General features: G+C 49.4%; 1 protein-coding gene across 1 annotated transcript in view; it reads left to right on the forward strand.

Annotated features, from left to right (window-relative positions):
- COBL (cordon-bleu WH2 repeat protein) overlaps positions 1-17,955 on the forward strand; it is a 159,960-nt gene that overhangs the window by 29,764 nt on the left and 112,241 nt on the right. Inside the window, exons 10-13 of the mRNA XM_077781151.1 lie at positions 3,758-3,968; positions 5,853-6,081; positions 12,854-12,951; positions 16,283-16,357. Coding sequence (XP_077637277.1) covers positions 3,758-3,968; positions 5,853-6,081; positions 12,854-12,951; positions 16,283-16,357 — 613 coding nt within the window. The remainder of the gene's footprint in view (positions 1-3,757; positions 3,969-5,852; positions 6,082-12,853; positions 12,952-16,282; positions 16,358-17,955) is intronic.

A 17,955-nucleotide genomic window follows, 5' to 3' on the forward strand; every position in this document is an offset into this window, starting at 1 on the left:
TTTATTTTTTTTATTTTGAGAGAGAGAGCGAGAGAGAGCGCACACACGCACATGAGTGGGGGAGGGATAGAGAGAAGGGAGAGAGAGAATCCCAAGGAGACTTCTCGCCTTCAGCACAGAGCCCATTGCAGGGCTCGAACTCACAAACCATGAGATCATGACCTGAGCTGAAACCCATAGTCAGACACTTAACGGACTCAGCAGCCTGGGCGGCCCTGAAAACCATTTTCAAACTGAACACATTCTTCAAATTTTATCTTTAAACTGTTTTCTTCCTTACAAGGTAGAAACTACCACTGGGTAGCTTGGCAGTGTGGCCAGGAGAATACGGGCAGCCTTAACGATGGCACATGGAAACGCTTTCCTCTTTCCCGGCAGTGAGGAGTAATCCCCTCTCCCAGGCCTCCTGCGGGATTAAGTGAGTCTGAACAGCAGCCGTGGGCTTCCTTAACTGGGTCCCTGGCATCGTGACGATGCTGAGACAGCAGCTGCGTGCTTGGGGACTTGGTTTTATGTGTCCTTCTCTTTAATGACACCTGAGTGGGGTGGAGTCCTATTCCGGACCCTTGCTTAAAATAGATGTACTGATCGTTCATCGATGTGGTTTCTCTCTTCGGTTTTATTAGAGAACATGGGTCCTACTTCACGGGACAAGCAAGCAGTTTATAAGTTAGAATCAGCCCCGTAACTAGGCTTTTTCCTGATCGGAGAGATTCTCTTAGAGAGAGCATTAGTTAATTGCAGTCTGATGATGGCATTCTGCACGTGACTGATTTTTTTTCTTTTTTCTTTTCTTTGAGCTTCCTTTGGATATAGAAACTTAAATAAGTGACCCAGTCTGTTCTCACAGAAATTATGACGACCTGAGAATTCTTGCTCTGGGCCATTCTCTTTTTGTTTTTTAAGTTTAATTTTTAGGGAAAGCTAAAAATTGTGGAGGGGCAAAGAGAGAGAGAGACAGAGAGAGAGAAAATTCCAGGCACGTTCCATGCTCAGCATGGAGCCTGACGCAGGGCTCAGTCTCACAAACCGTGAAACCATGACCTGAGCCAAAATCAAGAGTTGGTCGCTCCACTGACTGAGCCACCCAGGCGCCCCTGTTCTGGGCCATTCTTAAGGGAAATGCTGAGGCATATGTTTAGGAATGGCGATACCAGCATGGCACGCAGAGGGTGAAGGAGACCACTAATTCAGCTCTGTCACTCTGGTTGGGGCATGTTAACGAGATCTCTGAAAAGACGATGCCCTGCGCCGAAGGAGAGCTTCCCAAACCATGACAGCCTCTAGAATGTTGGGACTGTGTTTCTTGACGTGGGAAATTCGGTCCAAGTTGGTACAGAAACCCAAGGGGCCCCCTGGGGCAGGAAAAGGCAGACATTCTCTTTGCAGAACACAGGAAATCTCCCTTGGAATTCATTCCTGCAATTCTTCCCGCTGGGCCATCGGACCTCCTTCACGGTAGACCCACTCACAACAGTTTGGGGGCTTCCAGGCCCCCGGCGCTTATAAAACAGCACAGGCTTTCTGGGGAGAGCGTACCTGTTCCAAGGTAGAGGGTGGGGGTGCTGTGAGCCACCGTCAGCTCTGGGGTGTCCTTCGTCCCCCGCCCACGTCACCGGGGGTGTTGGTAAAGCTTCCTGCGAGGAACCTCATGGCCCTAGGAGCCGAAGGAAGCCTGTTCTTCTCTGCCGCTCAGCGAGCTACGGGGGTGGCGTTCGAAGGGCCAGTTAGGGTGCTGGGCAGTGGGCCAGAAGAAGACGGCTCGCTGAATAGCTGGCCGACAAGTTGGTTTGGTTGAGCTGATGTACATTTTTGTGTGAGGAATATGAATATCTTCTTTTAGAACACTTCGATTCTTCCAGAACAGTTGTAACTCCCGACCCATATTGAGAGGAAAGCACAGAGATTTCCCAGCCACCTCTGCCCTCCTCCACTCACAACCTCACCCTGTTATCTACACCCCCCCTCCCCCCATCAAGTGGGATGCTCCTTATAATCGGTAAGCCTGCCTGGACACATCAACATCTCCCAAAGTCAGTGTCTTGATGGACCATCTTTCTTTTTTTTTTTTTAATTTTTTAATATTTATTTATTTTTTTCTGAGAGAGAGAGAGACAGAATCCGAAGCAGGCTCCAGGCTCCGAGCTGTGAGCACAGAGCCTAACTCAGGGTTTGAACACGGGAACAGCAAGATCATGACCTAGGCTGAACTCAGCCACTGAACCTACTGAGCCCACCCAGGTGCCTCTCAAAACAGTTTTTAAAGTGTATACACATTTGGAGGGTAATATTTTTTTAATTTTTTTTTTCATGTTTATTTTTTGAGAGAGAGAGAGAGCGAGAGAGAGCAGGGGAGGGGCAGAGAGAAAAGGAGACACAGAATCCCAAGCAGGCTCCAGGCTCCAAGCTGTCAGCACAGAGCCCGTCACGGGGCTCGAACCCACAAGCTGTGAGATCATGACCTGAGCCAAAGTCAGACGCTCAGTTGACTGAAGCCCCCAGGCAGCCCTTTGTACCGAGGCTTTGCAGTGGAATGTCCTCACATCTCAGAGCCTTTTTCTTGCGTTGCGTTAAGCTCACCGTTGGAATGAAGATGACATTTGCCCCGGAGCTGAAAGAGTTCAAATTGACAGTGTCATTAGCTGGTGTGGCTGTGTGTGCTGGGGCACCTGTGAGCGTGGGCACTGTGTCAGCCCCACAGATGCCCCATCAGAGTCCCAGGTGCCAGGAGCCTCCTGAATTCAGGTGATGCCAGTGTCTTCGAGTGTCCCCCAGATTCACACACATGCTGTCGGTTACTTCCTGGATAGTAGATGGAGCAAATACCATCATAGAGATGGCTTTAAAAAGTTGTTTTGGGGGCACCTGGGTGGCTCAGTGGGTTAAATGTCCGACTTCACCTCGGGTCATGATCTCACCATTTGTGGGTTCGGGCCCTACGTCGGGCCCTGTGCTGACAGCTCAGAGCCTGGAGCCTGCTGCAGATTCTGTGTCTCCCTCTCTCCCTACCCCTCCCCTGCTCACACTCTGTCTCTCTCTCAAAAATAAATAAACAGTTTTAAAAAATAAAGAAATCAGAGGAAAGACTGATGCTTTTTGAAAGGTGTGTATGCTCCCCATTGCTTGGGAAATTTTGAGAAAGAGAGGTCAGCATTCTGCCAGGCAGATACAAAAGAGGCAAATGAAATTCTTTGGAGTAATCCACATTGTTACTCTCCTCTCATGGTAAGTAGTTCCCTGTGGTGGGGGACATTATGAAAATCTCTGACATTCAAACAAGGTTATTTTCTTAGTTTTTGTTTGTTTGTTTGGGTTTTTTTTTCTTTTGTCTTTAAAAAGACATGCTTTTTTTTCAGCTATCATCTTCAATTTATAATCTTCAGTTTTTAAGATACATTATAATTTTGAATAGCAGAAAATTTAGTCTTCAGTGATCTCACTTGTGCTAACTGACCTTCTAGGATTCAGTTCAACATATGAACGGATTTAGCTACAAATATAGCTCTTTTGCCCAGCTCTTATGGGTTTGATCTACCAGTCACTCCTTCAGTTCTGTTGTTTACTAGTGTTGCAAATGTTACCATGGCGCTGTACAGTCATGCGTCAGGAATTCACGAGCAGTCGTTGCCCTTGATAAGCATGCCCAGATTGAGGATTGCACATTGACCTGCTGGTTCGTGTGTCTGACCCTTCCTAAGCTTGACCGAAGGGACAGTGCCAACATTCCTAACTACTGTGGTTTCTTTCCCTTTTCCAGCCATGCAATGATGGACCTACTGGTTGAACTTTGCCTTCAGAACCACCTGAATCCATCCCACCATGCCCTTGAGATCCGGTCTTCGGAAACCCAACAGCCTTTGAGTTTTAAGCCAAATACTTTAGTTGGGACCCTGAATGTGCACACTGTATTTCTCAAAGAGAAAGTTCCTGAAGAGAAGGTTAAGCCTGGCCCACCTAAGGCACCTGAGGTCAGTAGGATGAGGGGACCCTTTGTCACCTGAGGACGTAGGCACATAGGCGGACACCTGTGGCCCAGGTGTTGATGAAGGGGGCTGGTGGAACCCCTCTTATCTAAGTAACACATGCAGACAGCTGTGGGTGAAATTTCTACTTTTGCACTAGACAAAGTGAGACCCTAAACTGAGTTTCTTTTAGAAGATGGAAGTACACCGAGCTTAATAATATTCATGGTTGTAACTTTGCTCCCTTGGATGTTACAGAATAGGAATCAGTCTAGCCCAGAGCCATCCACTGGAACTTTCTGCACAGATGGAAGTGGTCTGTCACCTTGCAGATTCCAAGATGGCCGACCTTGGTCTCCTGTTGCTATTAAGTGGGTGCAATGGAAACTAGTGTGATTGAGAAACTGAGCTTTTAATTGTATTTAATTTTAATCCATTGACATTTAAATAACCCCAAGGAGTCAGGGGCTACCTTGTTGAACTAGAGATCTAGAGAATTGTTCTAGAAAGTCCTTGGTCTTCCAGTCCAAGGAAGCTATGGGGTATAGGGAAGATTTGAACTTCTTCCGAGACAGAGGAAAAACATGTTTTCCCTCTTGAGAAACTGACGTCCAAAATTTTTACTCAATGCACTTGGAGACTATCTCATACACAAATTTATTTCAGGCTCTTGGTTATTGGTTAACATGAACTCCAGCTGCTTATGGTACATCTTTTTAATTAACTTATTTATTTTGAGAGAGAGAAAAAGAGAGCACAAACAGGGGAGGGGCAGAGAGAAAGAGAGACAGAATCCCAAGCAGGCTCCGTGCCATCAGCGCAGAGCCTGACGCGGGGCTCAAACTCACAAACCGTGAGATCATGACCTGAGCCGAGATCAAGGGTCGGGTGCTGAATTGACTGAGCCCCCCAGGTGCCCCTGTTTATGGTACTTTTGAATAAGGCTTTGCTGTGACTCTTTTAGCTCCATTGGAGAGCTTTTAGATTCTTGGAATATCTACCTACTTTTTCTGCTTTTAAAAATGACAGTTTGGCCAGCAGTTCATCTTCTATACGTTTCTAGGTTTGGGTGGTTAATAAATTATAATTGGTGACATTAATACTCTGGAAAGGGGCATGGATCCAGCTAACTCTTTACTCAGCACACACATACTGGCTCTGCTCTTCAGGGCCTTCAGAAAATGTCAGGTCAGTATAGGCCAAGAAAAAATTGCCTGCATGAAACTTTGGCATATTTTTTTTGATGGGCCCATTTATCAACAGACATTTAGAATCAGGTTTAGTCCAACTGATTGGTTTTTTTTTTTGATTATAGCATCTATCGTTCTACGTTTATTATACGTATGTGTCTCTTTTATGCCTGTTATATTTTTTCAGCTTAAGTATATGTGTAGCATATATACAAAAATATATATACACATGGGCATACATACACATTGTATGTATTTATAGAGATAGTAACATTTATGTGGTTCTTTGGCTATTTAAACAAAAATTTGATATCTTGGGTTTTTTTTAGGATTTTTCTTTAAATTGAATTGTTCATGATACTTTCAAACTTTTCATTTAGAAATTATGTACAAGTGCCTTGTGTTCAGGTCTGTTTGGGATCCTTGAGGGAGAGTTAGGCATAGGTGTTGAATTATAAATCAAGACTCCGTCAAGCTGCCAATTTCCCTGTGTTGTTGGCAGTTGGTTCCTTAGTAAGCGATTCTATGGTAAGTTGTTTGTTCCGGGTATGCCGTTCCCCCCCACGACCCACCGAGTTTTGGAAGAAGAGCTCGGGCTACACCAGATCTTGCCATCCTCCATTCTAGCCACACCAACAGAGGTTGAAGCCGTGTGCAAACACACTCACAGAATTCTTTCCCTCCGGTTACGTTCTTCCAGAAATCTGTGCGCTTGGTAGTGAACTACCTGCGAACACAAAAGGCTGTGGTGCGCGTGAGCCCCGAGGTACCGCTCCAGAACCTTCTCCCGGTCATCTGCGCCAAGTGTGAAGTCAGCCCCGAGCACGTGGTGCTCCTCAGGGACAACGTCGCGGGGGAGGAGCTGGAGTTGTCCAAGTCCCTGAACGAGCTGGGGATCAAGGAACTTTACGCGTGGGACAACAAACGAGGTGAGGCCGCCCTGCATTTGTGACTCCCACCGGGCGAGGGCTCGGGCAGGAGGTCCACATGTCCACCGCCCGTCAGCGCTCGCAGGGCCTGAGTTTTCAGGCCGCTCGAGCTGCAATCAGAATTGAAGTGGGCAGAAAATACATTTAGTCTCTTCCTCTTCCCCTTGGTCGTGATGATGTGTCTCTCTGCCCCTATCCTGAGCACATCCTGAGCATTCCCTGCCTCCTGTGAGCTTCGGGGGCGTAAATCTAAAAAGGCCCTTGAGCAGAACTACTCGGAAAACCCACACGAACCAGCTTCTCTTGGGTTCCTTTTCCACTTGCCGGGACTTGCCCCCCAAGTCTCAGGCATTGCCTGTCGTCACACCAATGGAAAACCACAGTTAGGTCTTTTCTAAAACCACCCGAATTATAGTTCACGAGGTCAGTCCTTGAGAACCACCCACGAGGCCACCTGGGGCTTCCTTGGCATGGATGCCGGGGACTCCTTCCTCCCAATGTGAATTTGGTACTTGACCTGAGGGCCCCGAGCCACCAAGGAGAGAGGCTGCTCAAAAGGCCACTCGCTGCTACCCCAGAGACTGGTAGGAGTGTGAGCAGATTTCCCTGATTGACATAAAGGGCTGACTGTATCAAAACAGCTGTCAGACCAAAATAAATCAATGAATGAGTGAGTGAGAAAAAGAAATACATCATCCTTGACTTTAGAACTTATTGTGAGGCTCATTTGATCTCTGTGGCCTTTTATTTATTCTACAGACACTGAGTGGGTTGGGTTTGGAAAATATAAACCTATTTTGTTTTTTCATGGTTTTCTTCAGTTCCCTTCAAATTCTTCTGGGGAAATCTGTTTCTCTTATTACTGATGTCATTGCGAAATCACTGATCATCACGGGATCTCTCTCCTCTGCCAAATCTCCCACAGGTTTCTGGCTCCCAGGTCTCATTTTTCACTTGAGGAAGGGTTTTAGCTCAGCCACATGTAAGATGCATAGATTATTTATTCCTGCAAAAAATTTTTAAAAAAAAGGAAAAAAGAAAGAAAGCAAAGCAAAGAAAAGCTGTCCCCCACAAATACGTGAAAGCAAAAAGCTTACACAAACACACGTTTCGGTTATATGTCAGTCATTAGCTCTATGTGATGGGGCCCTAGCACCCTCCCCAGAAAATAAAGGAGTAACAGCCGACATGGGCATGGTGGGTGACAGACTCCCACCCAGGGGCCAGGATCTGTTTCATCTGGACCCTTCAGTGCCGTGTGCCATGCCGGTTGTGAAGTGTTTGATTATCATCCCCGCCAAACGCCTCTATCCCAGCCAGCAGTCAAGTATTTGGGAAGAAAGGAGAATATTCCGGAAGACGTCTGCAGGGAGCTCTTTCACTTGGGCCCCTCTTGCGTTACGTCCCCTCCCCAGCTGGCAGCTGCTCCAGAGTGGACGGGGGCCAAGCCGGAGGCGGTGTGTTGCTAGGCAGGGGCCCCCCACTTCTGGAATTCCCGGCGGTTGGCAGCCTGGAAAAGCAGAAGGCTTTGCTGCCACCTGCTTCCGCAGGAGCGCTTAGTGGCCCCGCAGCTGTGGGCTGGGAATGGGGGGTGGGGAGGGGCTGGGAGTGCAGCCCGCTGGGCACTGGGCCCCTCTCCTGCAGGGGCACAGACAGCCCCCCGCCCGGGGCTTACGGAGGGGCGAGCCGTGCTCGCAGACTGGGAGGCTCGCCCTCACTCTCTCCTTGCCTGCTTTTTCCAGTTCTTCTGACCAAAACTCAGTCGGAGCCTTCCCTGAGCTGCCAAGGTGAGCCCGCAGGTGTGCTCCCACTCGGCCGGCCGGATTCTGCATGGCCTGGGCTCTGACGGTGCATGCAGGTGCATTCGTGTGCAAGCGTGCCATGCGGGACCTTCCGGGTGCCTCTGGCCACTGAAACAAGGCTTTGGTTCTGTGTCCCGAGTCCCTGGTTGCCTAGGAGAAGAATGCCCCTTGTGTGGGATGTGCTCTGTGGGTCCAACCGCAGAGGATCGAAGGAGGCTGTTCCAGAACGTGGGTTCTTTGGGAGCACACAGTTTCAGGGCAGCGCAGAAGCGGCACTTGCAGAAGACGCACTGTTTTCCTTTTCCCCTGCGCTCCCCTGAGCCCTCAAGGTCCATCCTGTCTGCTGCAGAATTTGAGGCAGTGGAGAATGTGAAGCCTAATCTTTTCTGTCGTAGGAAAGTATATACATGATCATTCTGGCTTTTGCATTCTTTCTGACACTTACTATACACTTTACATTTGCTCATCTATACCTATATTTACACGTACATGCACATGTATACGTAGATACATACAGTCACATATATATTGGAATTTTTTTAAATGATTTTATTTATTTATTTTTGAGAGAAAGAGACAGAGTGCATGAGCAGGGGAGGGGAAGAGAGAGAGGGAGACACAGAATCTGAAGCAGGCTCCAGGCTCTGGCTGTCAGCACAGAGCCTGATACGGGGCTCGAACCCACATACTGTGAGATCATGACCTGAGCCTAAGTCAGATGCTTAACTGACTGCGCCACCCAGGCATCCCTATATATTGGAATTTATGTGAACTTTTTGAACTATACACACACACACACATACACACACACGCACACACAAGTTCATTCAAATCCCAATGAGTATTTGTCATTTGCATACAACACTTTAATGACACAGAACTTGGCATGGGTCTGCAAGCTCAGCCCGTGGGTGTCACGTCTGACAGTGCTGTGGCCCAGGCCACCCCGCATACCCCTCATCTGCTGTGATTTACTCCATCGTGCCTTGCATACAAGTATTGCCGACAGATGGGTCCTCTCCTAAGGAGCATGGTGCATGGTCATGGTTCAGAGCAGGACACACCTGTACGTGGCGGCTTCCTCAGTTCACGTGGGTCTGATCAGGGGCAATGGGCACACCGAGACCAGCACAGCCCAGATGGCGCTGTGTACACAGGCTTGTGACATGCCGCACGTTTGTGGACACAGGCCTGGATCTCTTTACCTGGAGCTTACTGGCTTGCGCCCGTGCTGTGGCCACTGACCAGCCCTGATCTTCTGTTTTTCTCATCCGGAAGGTACGGTTTGGAAGAGCCGGTATTTCCAGGCCCCTGAAGCCCTATTCCATCCCCCCTCCCCCCCCCTGCTCAGTTCATCTCTGTTGTTCTCCAAATAACATTAACGCCTCGGAGCACTGTGTGCATTCTTAGAGATGAAGCATGTCCTCCCCAGAACTTTAACTCGTGTTTAACTTCTAGTAAATCAGCATAAACCAGAAGAAAATAGGTTTCGGGCTCAAATTGTGAGCTTGGAAGCAGGGAGTGTATGTGTTCTCCCAGCCGGGCTGTGCGTCCGTGGTAAGTCACTGGTTGTGACGCGTGGTGGGCACCTGCCCACGGGAACACTGAGAAACACCCAGGGCTGGCGCTCCGACCTTCTGCCTGATCTACTGGGGCCCAGAGGCCTCCCAGAAGGCGCCTCTCAGCACAGAGTCACCAGTCCCTGGCCCCCATACCTGAGACCGACTGTCTGGGGGCCCCACTGCTTCCAGACAGTCCACACCTGTGGCCACACGAGAGAGAGCCGGTTGGATCACTGCCGGCAACTCTGGTGTCTGGGCCGCCCGCCCCTCGGCCTCCAGTCTTGCAGACTTGGTGACCAGCCTCTGCTGCTGTTCAGGGAGAGAAATAGAAGCTCGATTCTGCGACAGTTTCCTGATCCGTCTGTTGTGTCTGTGGTTGGCGGAATAGCCTATGTGCCAGCCACATGCTCCCTGTCCTGTTCACCTGCTGGGTTCTAGCATATCACGGGTTTCACCACATCCGTGTCACACGCCCCTCGATTCTAGATACGTGATCGGTTATAAATACACCTGCTGATGCCCACTGTCACTCCCCTCCGTGTAGCGTAGCACAGGGCACCCTTCATAGCTCGGTGCCTGGAGTGGCGGGTTTTGTGCCATCAGCCGGGAAACCTGTGTGCACACGCGTGTGTGTGTGGATGCATGCCTCATGATCGGAGCTGCTCGCTCACCGATCTGGGTCAGAGGGCACCAGGGGCTCAGCTGGAGTTGCCTGCACGCACAAGGCCTGGGCCTTGGTACTAAAACCCAGACCTTTGCTGCTCCCAGAACAACTTAAGGAATGGAGGTGCTGGGGTTTGACTTCTCTGGAGAGGCAGAATTCGCGTTGATGCACTTGCTACTAACATACTGAGTGTTCTGTGTGCTATTTATTTTTTTTTATTTTTTTTTAATGTTTTACTTATTTCTGAGAGAGACAGTGTGAGCAGGGGAGGGTCAGAGAGAGAGGGAGACACAGAATCCAAAGCAGGCTCCAGGCTCTGAGCTGTCAGCACAGAGCCCGATGTGGGGCTCGAACCCACAAACCATGAGATCATGACCTGAGCCAAAATCGGACATTTAACCTACTGAGCCACCCAGGCGCCCTTGTATGTGCTCTCTAATCGGAAGATGAAATTCTAGGCCAGCAGATAAAGAAGTTAGGCCTGCTGCTTACCTTGTTTTGGTTGATGTTCCGATGGCAGACCGTACAATCCTGTCCACATTTTCCTACCTGTGGGTTGGCAGTCAGGCTCTCCAGCAGCTGGCCATGGTCCCGGGAAATTCATCTTTCCATCCCTCAGGAGCACCCCAATTCCCCCCTCCCCACTTGCCATGTCAGAGGGCCTTGGAAGAGCAGAAAAGCATGAGTTCATGACAGAGGCCTGGAGTGGCCTTTGGAGAGTGGCCGTCAGAGACGGTGGGGATGCCATGCGTACCAGGCGGTTATCTGATTCGGTGCCCCCCCAGCTCCCCCACCCCGCCGCAGAGGAGGAAACCGGCGAGGCATGCCCTCAGCGCTCCTGACCTGGGTTCAGCAGGTTCTCAACCACAGCCCTGCACCAAGGAGGGGGGAGGAGGGAGTGAATGCAGGCGCTGGGCCCCACCCTGGAGGCAGGGGTCTGGAGCTGGCCTAAGTCCTCCCTGACGCCGATACAGCCTATCCGTTATCACCCTCGATGGTGCTGCCAGCTGCCTGAAAAGCCTGGGCCTCGACGTCCCCGTCTGGGACATGGTGGGGGCTCCTGGAGAACGTAATCGGGAAGAACGACATTCGGGTTGAGTTGTGGAAGGCAGACCTGGAAACGCGAATCCTGGAAGATCATAGACGGTTCTCTCAGATACTGCCTGGGCAGACCATCAAGGCCAGTCCATGTTCTGGAAGCCACTGGCCTTCTTCAAGCCAGAAGGCTGTTGATTTATTTATTTAGTTAGCGTTTTCACCTCACTCATAATTTTCAGGCAGATGTTTAACACAGATGTCCCTGCCCCAGTCACGTGTGGCTCTCGGGCACTTGAAGTGTGGCCGGTCCAAGCTGAGATGTGCGGTGTGACCTGCACACTCAGCATCAAAATGAATTTAAAAAATTTATGTTTATTTTTGAGAGAGAGAGACAGAGCATGAGCAGGGGAGGGGCAGAGAGAGAGGGAGACACAGAATCCGAAGCAGCCCCAGGCTCTGAGCTGTCAGCACAGAGCCCGATCGAGGCTCGAACCCACTGACCCTTAGATTGTAACTTGAGCCAAAGCCAAATGCTTAACCGACTGAGCCCCCCATGCACCCCAGCACCAAAATGAATTTAAAATGTTTCATTAAGGGGGCACTTGGATGGCTCAGTCATGATCTCATGGTTCATGAGCCCCCCACTCGTGAGCCCCCTGTATCGGGCTCACTGTCAGCACAGATCCCTCTTCAGATCCTCTTCCCCCTCTCTCTCTGCCCCTTCCCTGCCCTCTCTCTCTCAAAAAAAAAGTTTCATTCATAATTTTTCTCTCAATTATGTGATGGCATGATAATATTTTAGCAGTATTGGATTAAACAGAACACATTATTAATATCACACACCTGGTTCTTTTTCATGTAGCTACTAGTGAATATAAAACAGTATGTGTAGTTCACTTTATTTTTCCAGCAGACAGTTCGACCCTAGAACTTCTTGATTTATTTATTTTTGTTTTTTGTTTTTTTCATTCATGCACAGGGCTCAATCCCACTCAGAGAAAAACGCCACCCAACTGACAGAAGATTGTGAGAACCTTTAGTGATTTTGTAAATGGGACTTGGAGGCATTGAGGTGGCTTGAAATGCTTTTTTTTTTAATTAAAAATTTTTTTCATTTATTTATTTTTGAGAAAGAGAGAGAGAGAAAGAGAGAAAGGGACAGAGTGTGAGGAGGGAAGGGGCAGAGAAGGAGACACAGATCTGAAGCAGCTCCAGGGTCCCAGCTGTGAGCACAGAGCCTGACACCAGGCTCGAACCCACAAACTGTGTGATCACAACCTGAGCCGAAGTCAGACACTTAATGGACTGAGCCCCCCAGGCGCTCCTCAAAGTGCTTTGAAAGAAACGGTGTTTTGACTGTCCTATAAAAACCAAAATAAAGTTTAAGGGTGGAGGATTCATTTGTCGAGATTTTTTTTTTTAATATTTTTTATTTATTTCTAGGAGAGAGAGAGAGACAGCGTGAGCAGGGGAGGGTCAGAGAGAGAGGGAGACACAGACTCTGAAACAGGCTCCAGGCTCTGAGCTGGCAGTCAGCACAGAGCCCGATGCGGGGCTCGAACCCACGAACCACGAGATCATGACCTAAGCGAAAGTCGGACGCTTAACCGACTAAGCCACCCAGGTGCCCCGTCGAGATTTTTAAAGTGTGCGGTTCCTTCTCGTTCCATAGGTTGATGATAACGATACTTTTCTTTTCTCCGCAGAAACCTTTAGAAAATCATCGCTTGGCAACGACGAGACAGATAGAGAGAAGAAAAAGTTTCTGGGATTTTTCAAAGTTAATAAAAGGAGCAGTAGTAAGGTAATGGACCGAACACACGGATGATTCCGCATTGTGTAAAAATAGTGGCTTCGGATGTTTGTACTACCCGTATCTTGGAATTTTTCTAAATAGTTTTAGGAATATTCGTTTCTTCCGGTGAAAGGGAACTTACTTATATGCAGTGAAGTGACTGGAAGCATCCGGACCTGATTGTGGAATCAAGCAGGGTGATAATTTTGCATTCGCTGGCGGGACACACAGCCTCGAGCCCTCCTGTGCGGGCACGTGCATGGCACCCGTGTCGGAAAAGTGTGTTTTGCTGATCCCTGGTGCCTTCTGCTTCCTAGTCAGCGAGACTAAAAGGACAAAACCAGTCCGGCCAATGTGGGGCCCTGATTCCGTGTTTGTGTTCTGTTCTGGGCACGGGGGAAGGGCAGCCTGGCGTCGCTGGGAAGCCCCTCAGCCAGCACGGCCCTGAGCGCCAGTGTGTCGCGTGTCCCCTGTTCTGGGGGCTGAGGGCTGGGATCACTCGCACCCCTTTGCCGATGAGGACGGGGAGCACGCAGAAGTCGTGGTGCTCAGGGTCCGGGCTCACTCCGGGCCGGACAGGCTGTGACACCCCCGGCCGCGGTGGCTCCTGGTTCAGAGGGGGGAGGTGAGCTCCAGGGAGAAGGCGGGGGTCCGGGTGGGGCTCAGGAGCTCGAAGCAGCGCACGCAGGGCTCGTTGCTCTCTTCCTGTGTCCTGGTGCTTTCGTTTCGGTAGTGGATCTCTTCTTGTTCGTGGTCACACGCGCTTTCCCTCAGGCCTGCGGGTGGCCTTCGAAAATCCGTGCTCAACCTACTTCTCTTAGATCCCTTGTGCTTTCCTTTTCCCCAACCTGTATTCCCTCCCAGCCCCTCCTCTCTCTCCCCCTCCTCCTTTCTCTCCCCTCCCCCTTCCTCCTCTCTCTCCCCTCCCCTCCTCACCCCCTCTTCCTTTCTCTCCTCTCCCCCCTCCCCTTTTCTCTTCCCTCCCTTTTCCTTTCTCTCCCCCCTCCTCCTTTCTTTCCCCTATCCTTCCTCACCCCTTCTTCTTTTCTCTCCCCTCCCTCCTCACCCCTCCTCCTTTCTATCCCCTCCCTGCCTCATCCCCTCCTCCTTCCTCTCCCATTACCTTCCCTTTCTCTTCCTCCCCTCCCCTCCCTTCCCTTCTTTCTGGCCAGGTCAGGATTACTTGAAATTGCAAATTTACACTTTTGCATTTGACGTTCCCTTCACTCTATAGACGCGGGGTGTCTGGGTTCCAGAAATTTGGGAGGTCCCGCTCTCCAGGCCCGCATTCCTCACTGCCCTGCTGGATCCTGGCGGAACCAGGGCCCGGTAAAACCTACCGTTTCCTCACACCGACATCTCAGGGCCCTCTGGAGTCGCACTCCTTTGGACAGAAGGGCCTGCCAGCACAGCCAGTACAAAATCGAGAAATGCTCCTATTTTAAGCAAACTAAGATCGCCTTTGGCTGCTTGGCTTAGGCCACCACCGGGGAAGACGCCAAGGCTGCGAGACCCTTGCTGCCCTGGCGTCTCAGCGCCCTCTCCGGCAGGCAGGGATCGGGCTGCCTCTCCCACGCCTCGTCTCCCCCTCTCCCTTACTTTATGTGGCTTTGCCCTGGGCTCCTCTCACCCGGTCGCAGGCCCTCTCCTTGCCGCGTGATCTCTCGTGTTGGGTCCCAGCCTCCCCATGCCTTGCTCCTCTCCGCTTCCCGGTTTGACGGGCTGTGCCAAGTGCAGCGTCGCCTCACCTGGACACCTGCTGAGGGAGGTAGCGTGCAGCCTCTCACACAGGCGGGGGCGGGGGGCGGGGAGGCAGGCTGTGTGCCCCTGAGCTGACCCTGGGGCCGGTGACGACCCGCGTTCACACTGGCCTGTCCGTCCAGAGCCCGGGCCCTTCGTCCCTCATTCCCACTGTACTTGGTTCACACTTTTCTTCATTAACCCTGGGAGGGTTGGGCGAAATCATTATTTTTTATATGTTTTTTAATGTTCTATTTATTTCTGAGACAGAGAAAGACAGAGTATGAGCAGGGGAGGGGCAGAGAGAGAGAGGGAGACGCAGAATCCAAAGCAGGCTTCAGGCTCTGAGCTAGACGTGGGGCTCAAACCCACAAACTATGAGATCATGACCTGAGCCAAAGTCGGATGCTTAACCAACTGAGCCCCCCAGGCACCCCGGGGAAAATCATTATTTAAGTGAGTCCTAAAATGTTAGGGTGCCAGATAATCTACAGATGTCTCGATAGAACAGAACACCAAGAACGGAGAAATGTCAAGGCAATTTGAAGCTAATGTAGGTCTTCATGCTGTCTCCTTAAAGCAAAAAAAATGTGTGTGTGTGTGTGTGTGTGTGTGTGTGTAATCTCAACAGAGGATATACTTAAGGGATAGCATTTTGGCTGAAGTAGCTGAGGGCACATATCTTTCCTTATTTTAAAGCTTTGGTATTTTAGGGACACCTGGGCGGCTCAGTCCGTTGAATGTCTGACTTTGGCTCAGGTCATGTTCTCACGGTTCACGAGTTCGAGCCCCGTATTGGGCTCAGTGCTGTCAGCGAAGAGCCCACTTGGGATCCTCTGTTCCCCTCTCTCCTGGCCCCTCCCCCTCTGATGCTCCTTCCCTCAAAAATAAATAAATAAAATAAAACTTTGGTGATTTCATGGTTTTAAAACATGATAATTTTCTACTATTTGGGCATTATTTACCCTGGTAGCCCAGTGGTTCTGCAAAAGTACCTAAGAATCACCCTCTAGACCTAGCCTAACAATTGGACTCTTGGGTCCTCTCCCCAGAGATTCTCACTGGGGGCGGGGAGGGCAGCTTGAGCTGTATTTCCAGTGATTCTGTAGCTGATGACCCGCAAACCATCAGTAAACATGGTTGTGCACAGTGGGGTGAGATACCATTGTTGTTTACCTCTTGCGGACAGAGAGTGAGACATCTGGTGAATTACGTCTGCCTGCAGTCACTGAGCGGTTTCAGAAAGCCCCCAAAACCAGTGACTTAATTGGTTTCCAGAGCACTCTCAGTCAGCCCAGACCCACTACCTACTGTTTTCTTCTTGCGTGTTTTCTGAGCTGATAATATGCTTTGGGGAAAATGCGGAGAAAACACCTCCCCATGACTCACCGATTTCACAACTGGTTTTCAGATCAGTGAGGGCTTTGGTTAGGGGCTTCTGGGCTCCTGAGCTGAGGGATGGGGCCCAAGATTCCCATCTAGCACAGAGGCTGCTGCCTTGAGCTGGTATCTGTGGCTGCAGTAATAGCAAGGAAGACCTTTTGCCTTGACTCACTTGACCTTTGACCTGGAAATGACCTGGTGCGCATCTGTGTTCCAGGCCGAGCAGATCGGGCGGTCTGGGGTGGACAGCGATGGGGACACGTCACAGCCTGCTTTGGGAAGGGGCTCGAACGTGAGTACTAACCCCACAGGGGCTTCTTGCTAACCGGGTGTGCTTCTCGCTGCTTCACAGAACCTTCTAGAAATGGAATCCTAGATCAGTCTGGTTGTTTGAGTTTTGTACTTTCAGTCTGGGTAGTGGCACAAAGCTGCACATGGCTTCTCGCATCCCTGCCCATGCTACATCGGGAACAGGCACCAGTCAGCACGATTGGGGGTCCTCGGTCAGATGAACTTGACTGAGCTTACACTCTATGGACTCGCCGACGGCTTGGGGGCCGCATGGCCCTCTTTCCTTTCCTGAATCTGCCATTTCCAAACTCCTCAACCGTGCTTCGAAAGGAAGCTTATTCAAGTTTTATTTATTTATTTTTTTAGTTTTATTTTGAGAGAGAGATGGGACAGAGGGGAGGGGGGAGAGAGAGCATCCCAAGCAGGCTCCCCACTGTCAGCACAGAGCCTGTCGGGGAGCTCGAACCCACAGACCGTGAGATCATGACCTGAGCCAAAGTCGGATGCTTAACTGACTGAGCCACCCAGGCGCCCCTCAAATAGTCTTTTATCTGTACCTGATTAAGTTCTCTTTCAAATCTGTCAAGGGACAAGATTTGGAAGCCATTTGACTGGTAAAGGGCTTGTTACTCAATCACCCTGGAGTTATTGACTTCTGGGAGATATAAGAAAAACCTTATCAAGATTTATCAAATAATAATTACACTCATTACTCGTAGGCATTTTTTAAAATACCATTTGAAGATTTCTTTCCTGAAGGAACAAATGTGATAGAAACAGACAAAGAAATCAAATAATACATGTGGAGGAATTTTTTAGATTATGAAGTGTTATTTCCGTAAAGGCATATTAGATTTAGGTATGATGTAGTTGTTGAAATTGTATACATTGTTTCTACATAAAATTTAAACAGTAAAAAAGACCAGTTTGACATCATACTCTTGTTTTTATCCTTGTTATATTTTTCAGTAGTATCAAGGTAGAATTCCTAGCTGCTGAATTTTTTTTTTAATTTTTATGTTTTTTTTTAAATTTTGTTTTTGAGAGAGAGAAAGAGCATGAGTGGAGACAGGTAGCGAGAGAGGGAGACACAGAATCCCAAGCAGGCTCCAGGCACTGAACTGTCAGCACAGAGCCCGATGTGGGGCTCGAACCCACAGACCATGAGATCGTGACCTGAGCCAAAGTCGGGCGCTTAACCAGCTGAGCCACTTAGGTGCCCCTCCGAGCTGCTGATTTTTACTCACATGTTGATCTGGGCTATGAAGCAGCAAAGCTGACCCATTTCTTTTTATTATTTGATTGAGATATAATTGACATAGAACATCCTGTTATTTACAGGCATACAACATAATGATCTGACGTATGTATGTATCATGAAATAATCACCACAGTTAGTTTAATGTCCCCACTCCCCAAGATATTGTAACTCTACGTGGTGATGGATGTTATAGGCATTTTCTGAACCTAATACATTATCAGTAGGGTTCAAGGAAATTGAAATATTGCCAACATTCCCTCACATTTGCCAATATAGTGGGTGTTTTTCAATTTTATTTTATTTTAGAGAGTGAGAAAGGGAGAGCATGAGTGGGCAAA

Source organism: Crocuta crocuta, unplaced genomic scaffold, assembly GCF_008692635.1.
Source record: "Crocuta crocuta isolate KB4526 unplaced genomic scaffold, BGI_CrCroc_1.0 scaffold108, whole genome shotgun sequence".
Taxonomy (NCBI): domain Eukaryota; kingdom Metazoa; phylum Chordata; class Mammalia; order Carnivora; family Hyaenidae; genus Crocuta; species Crocuta crocuta.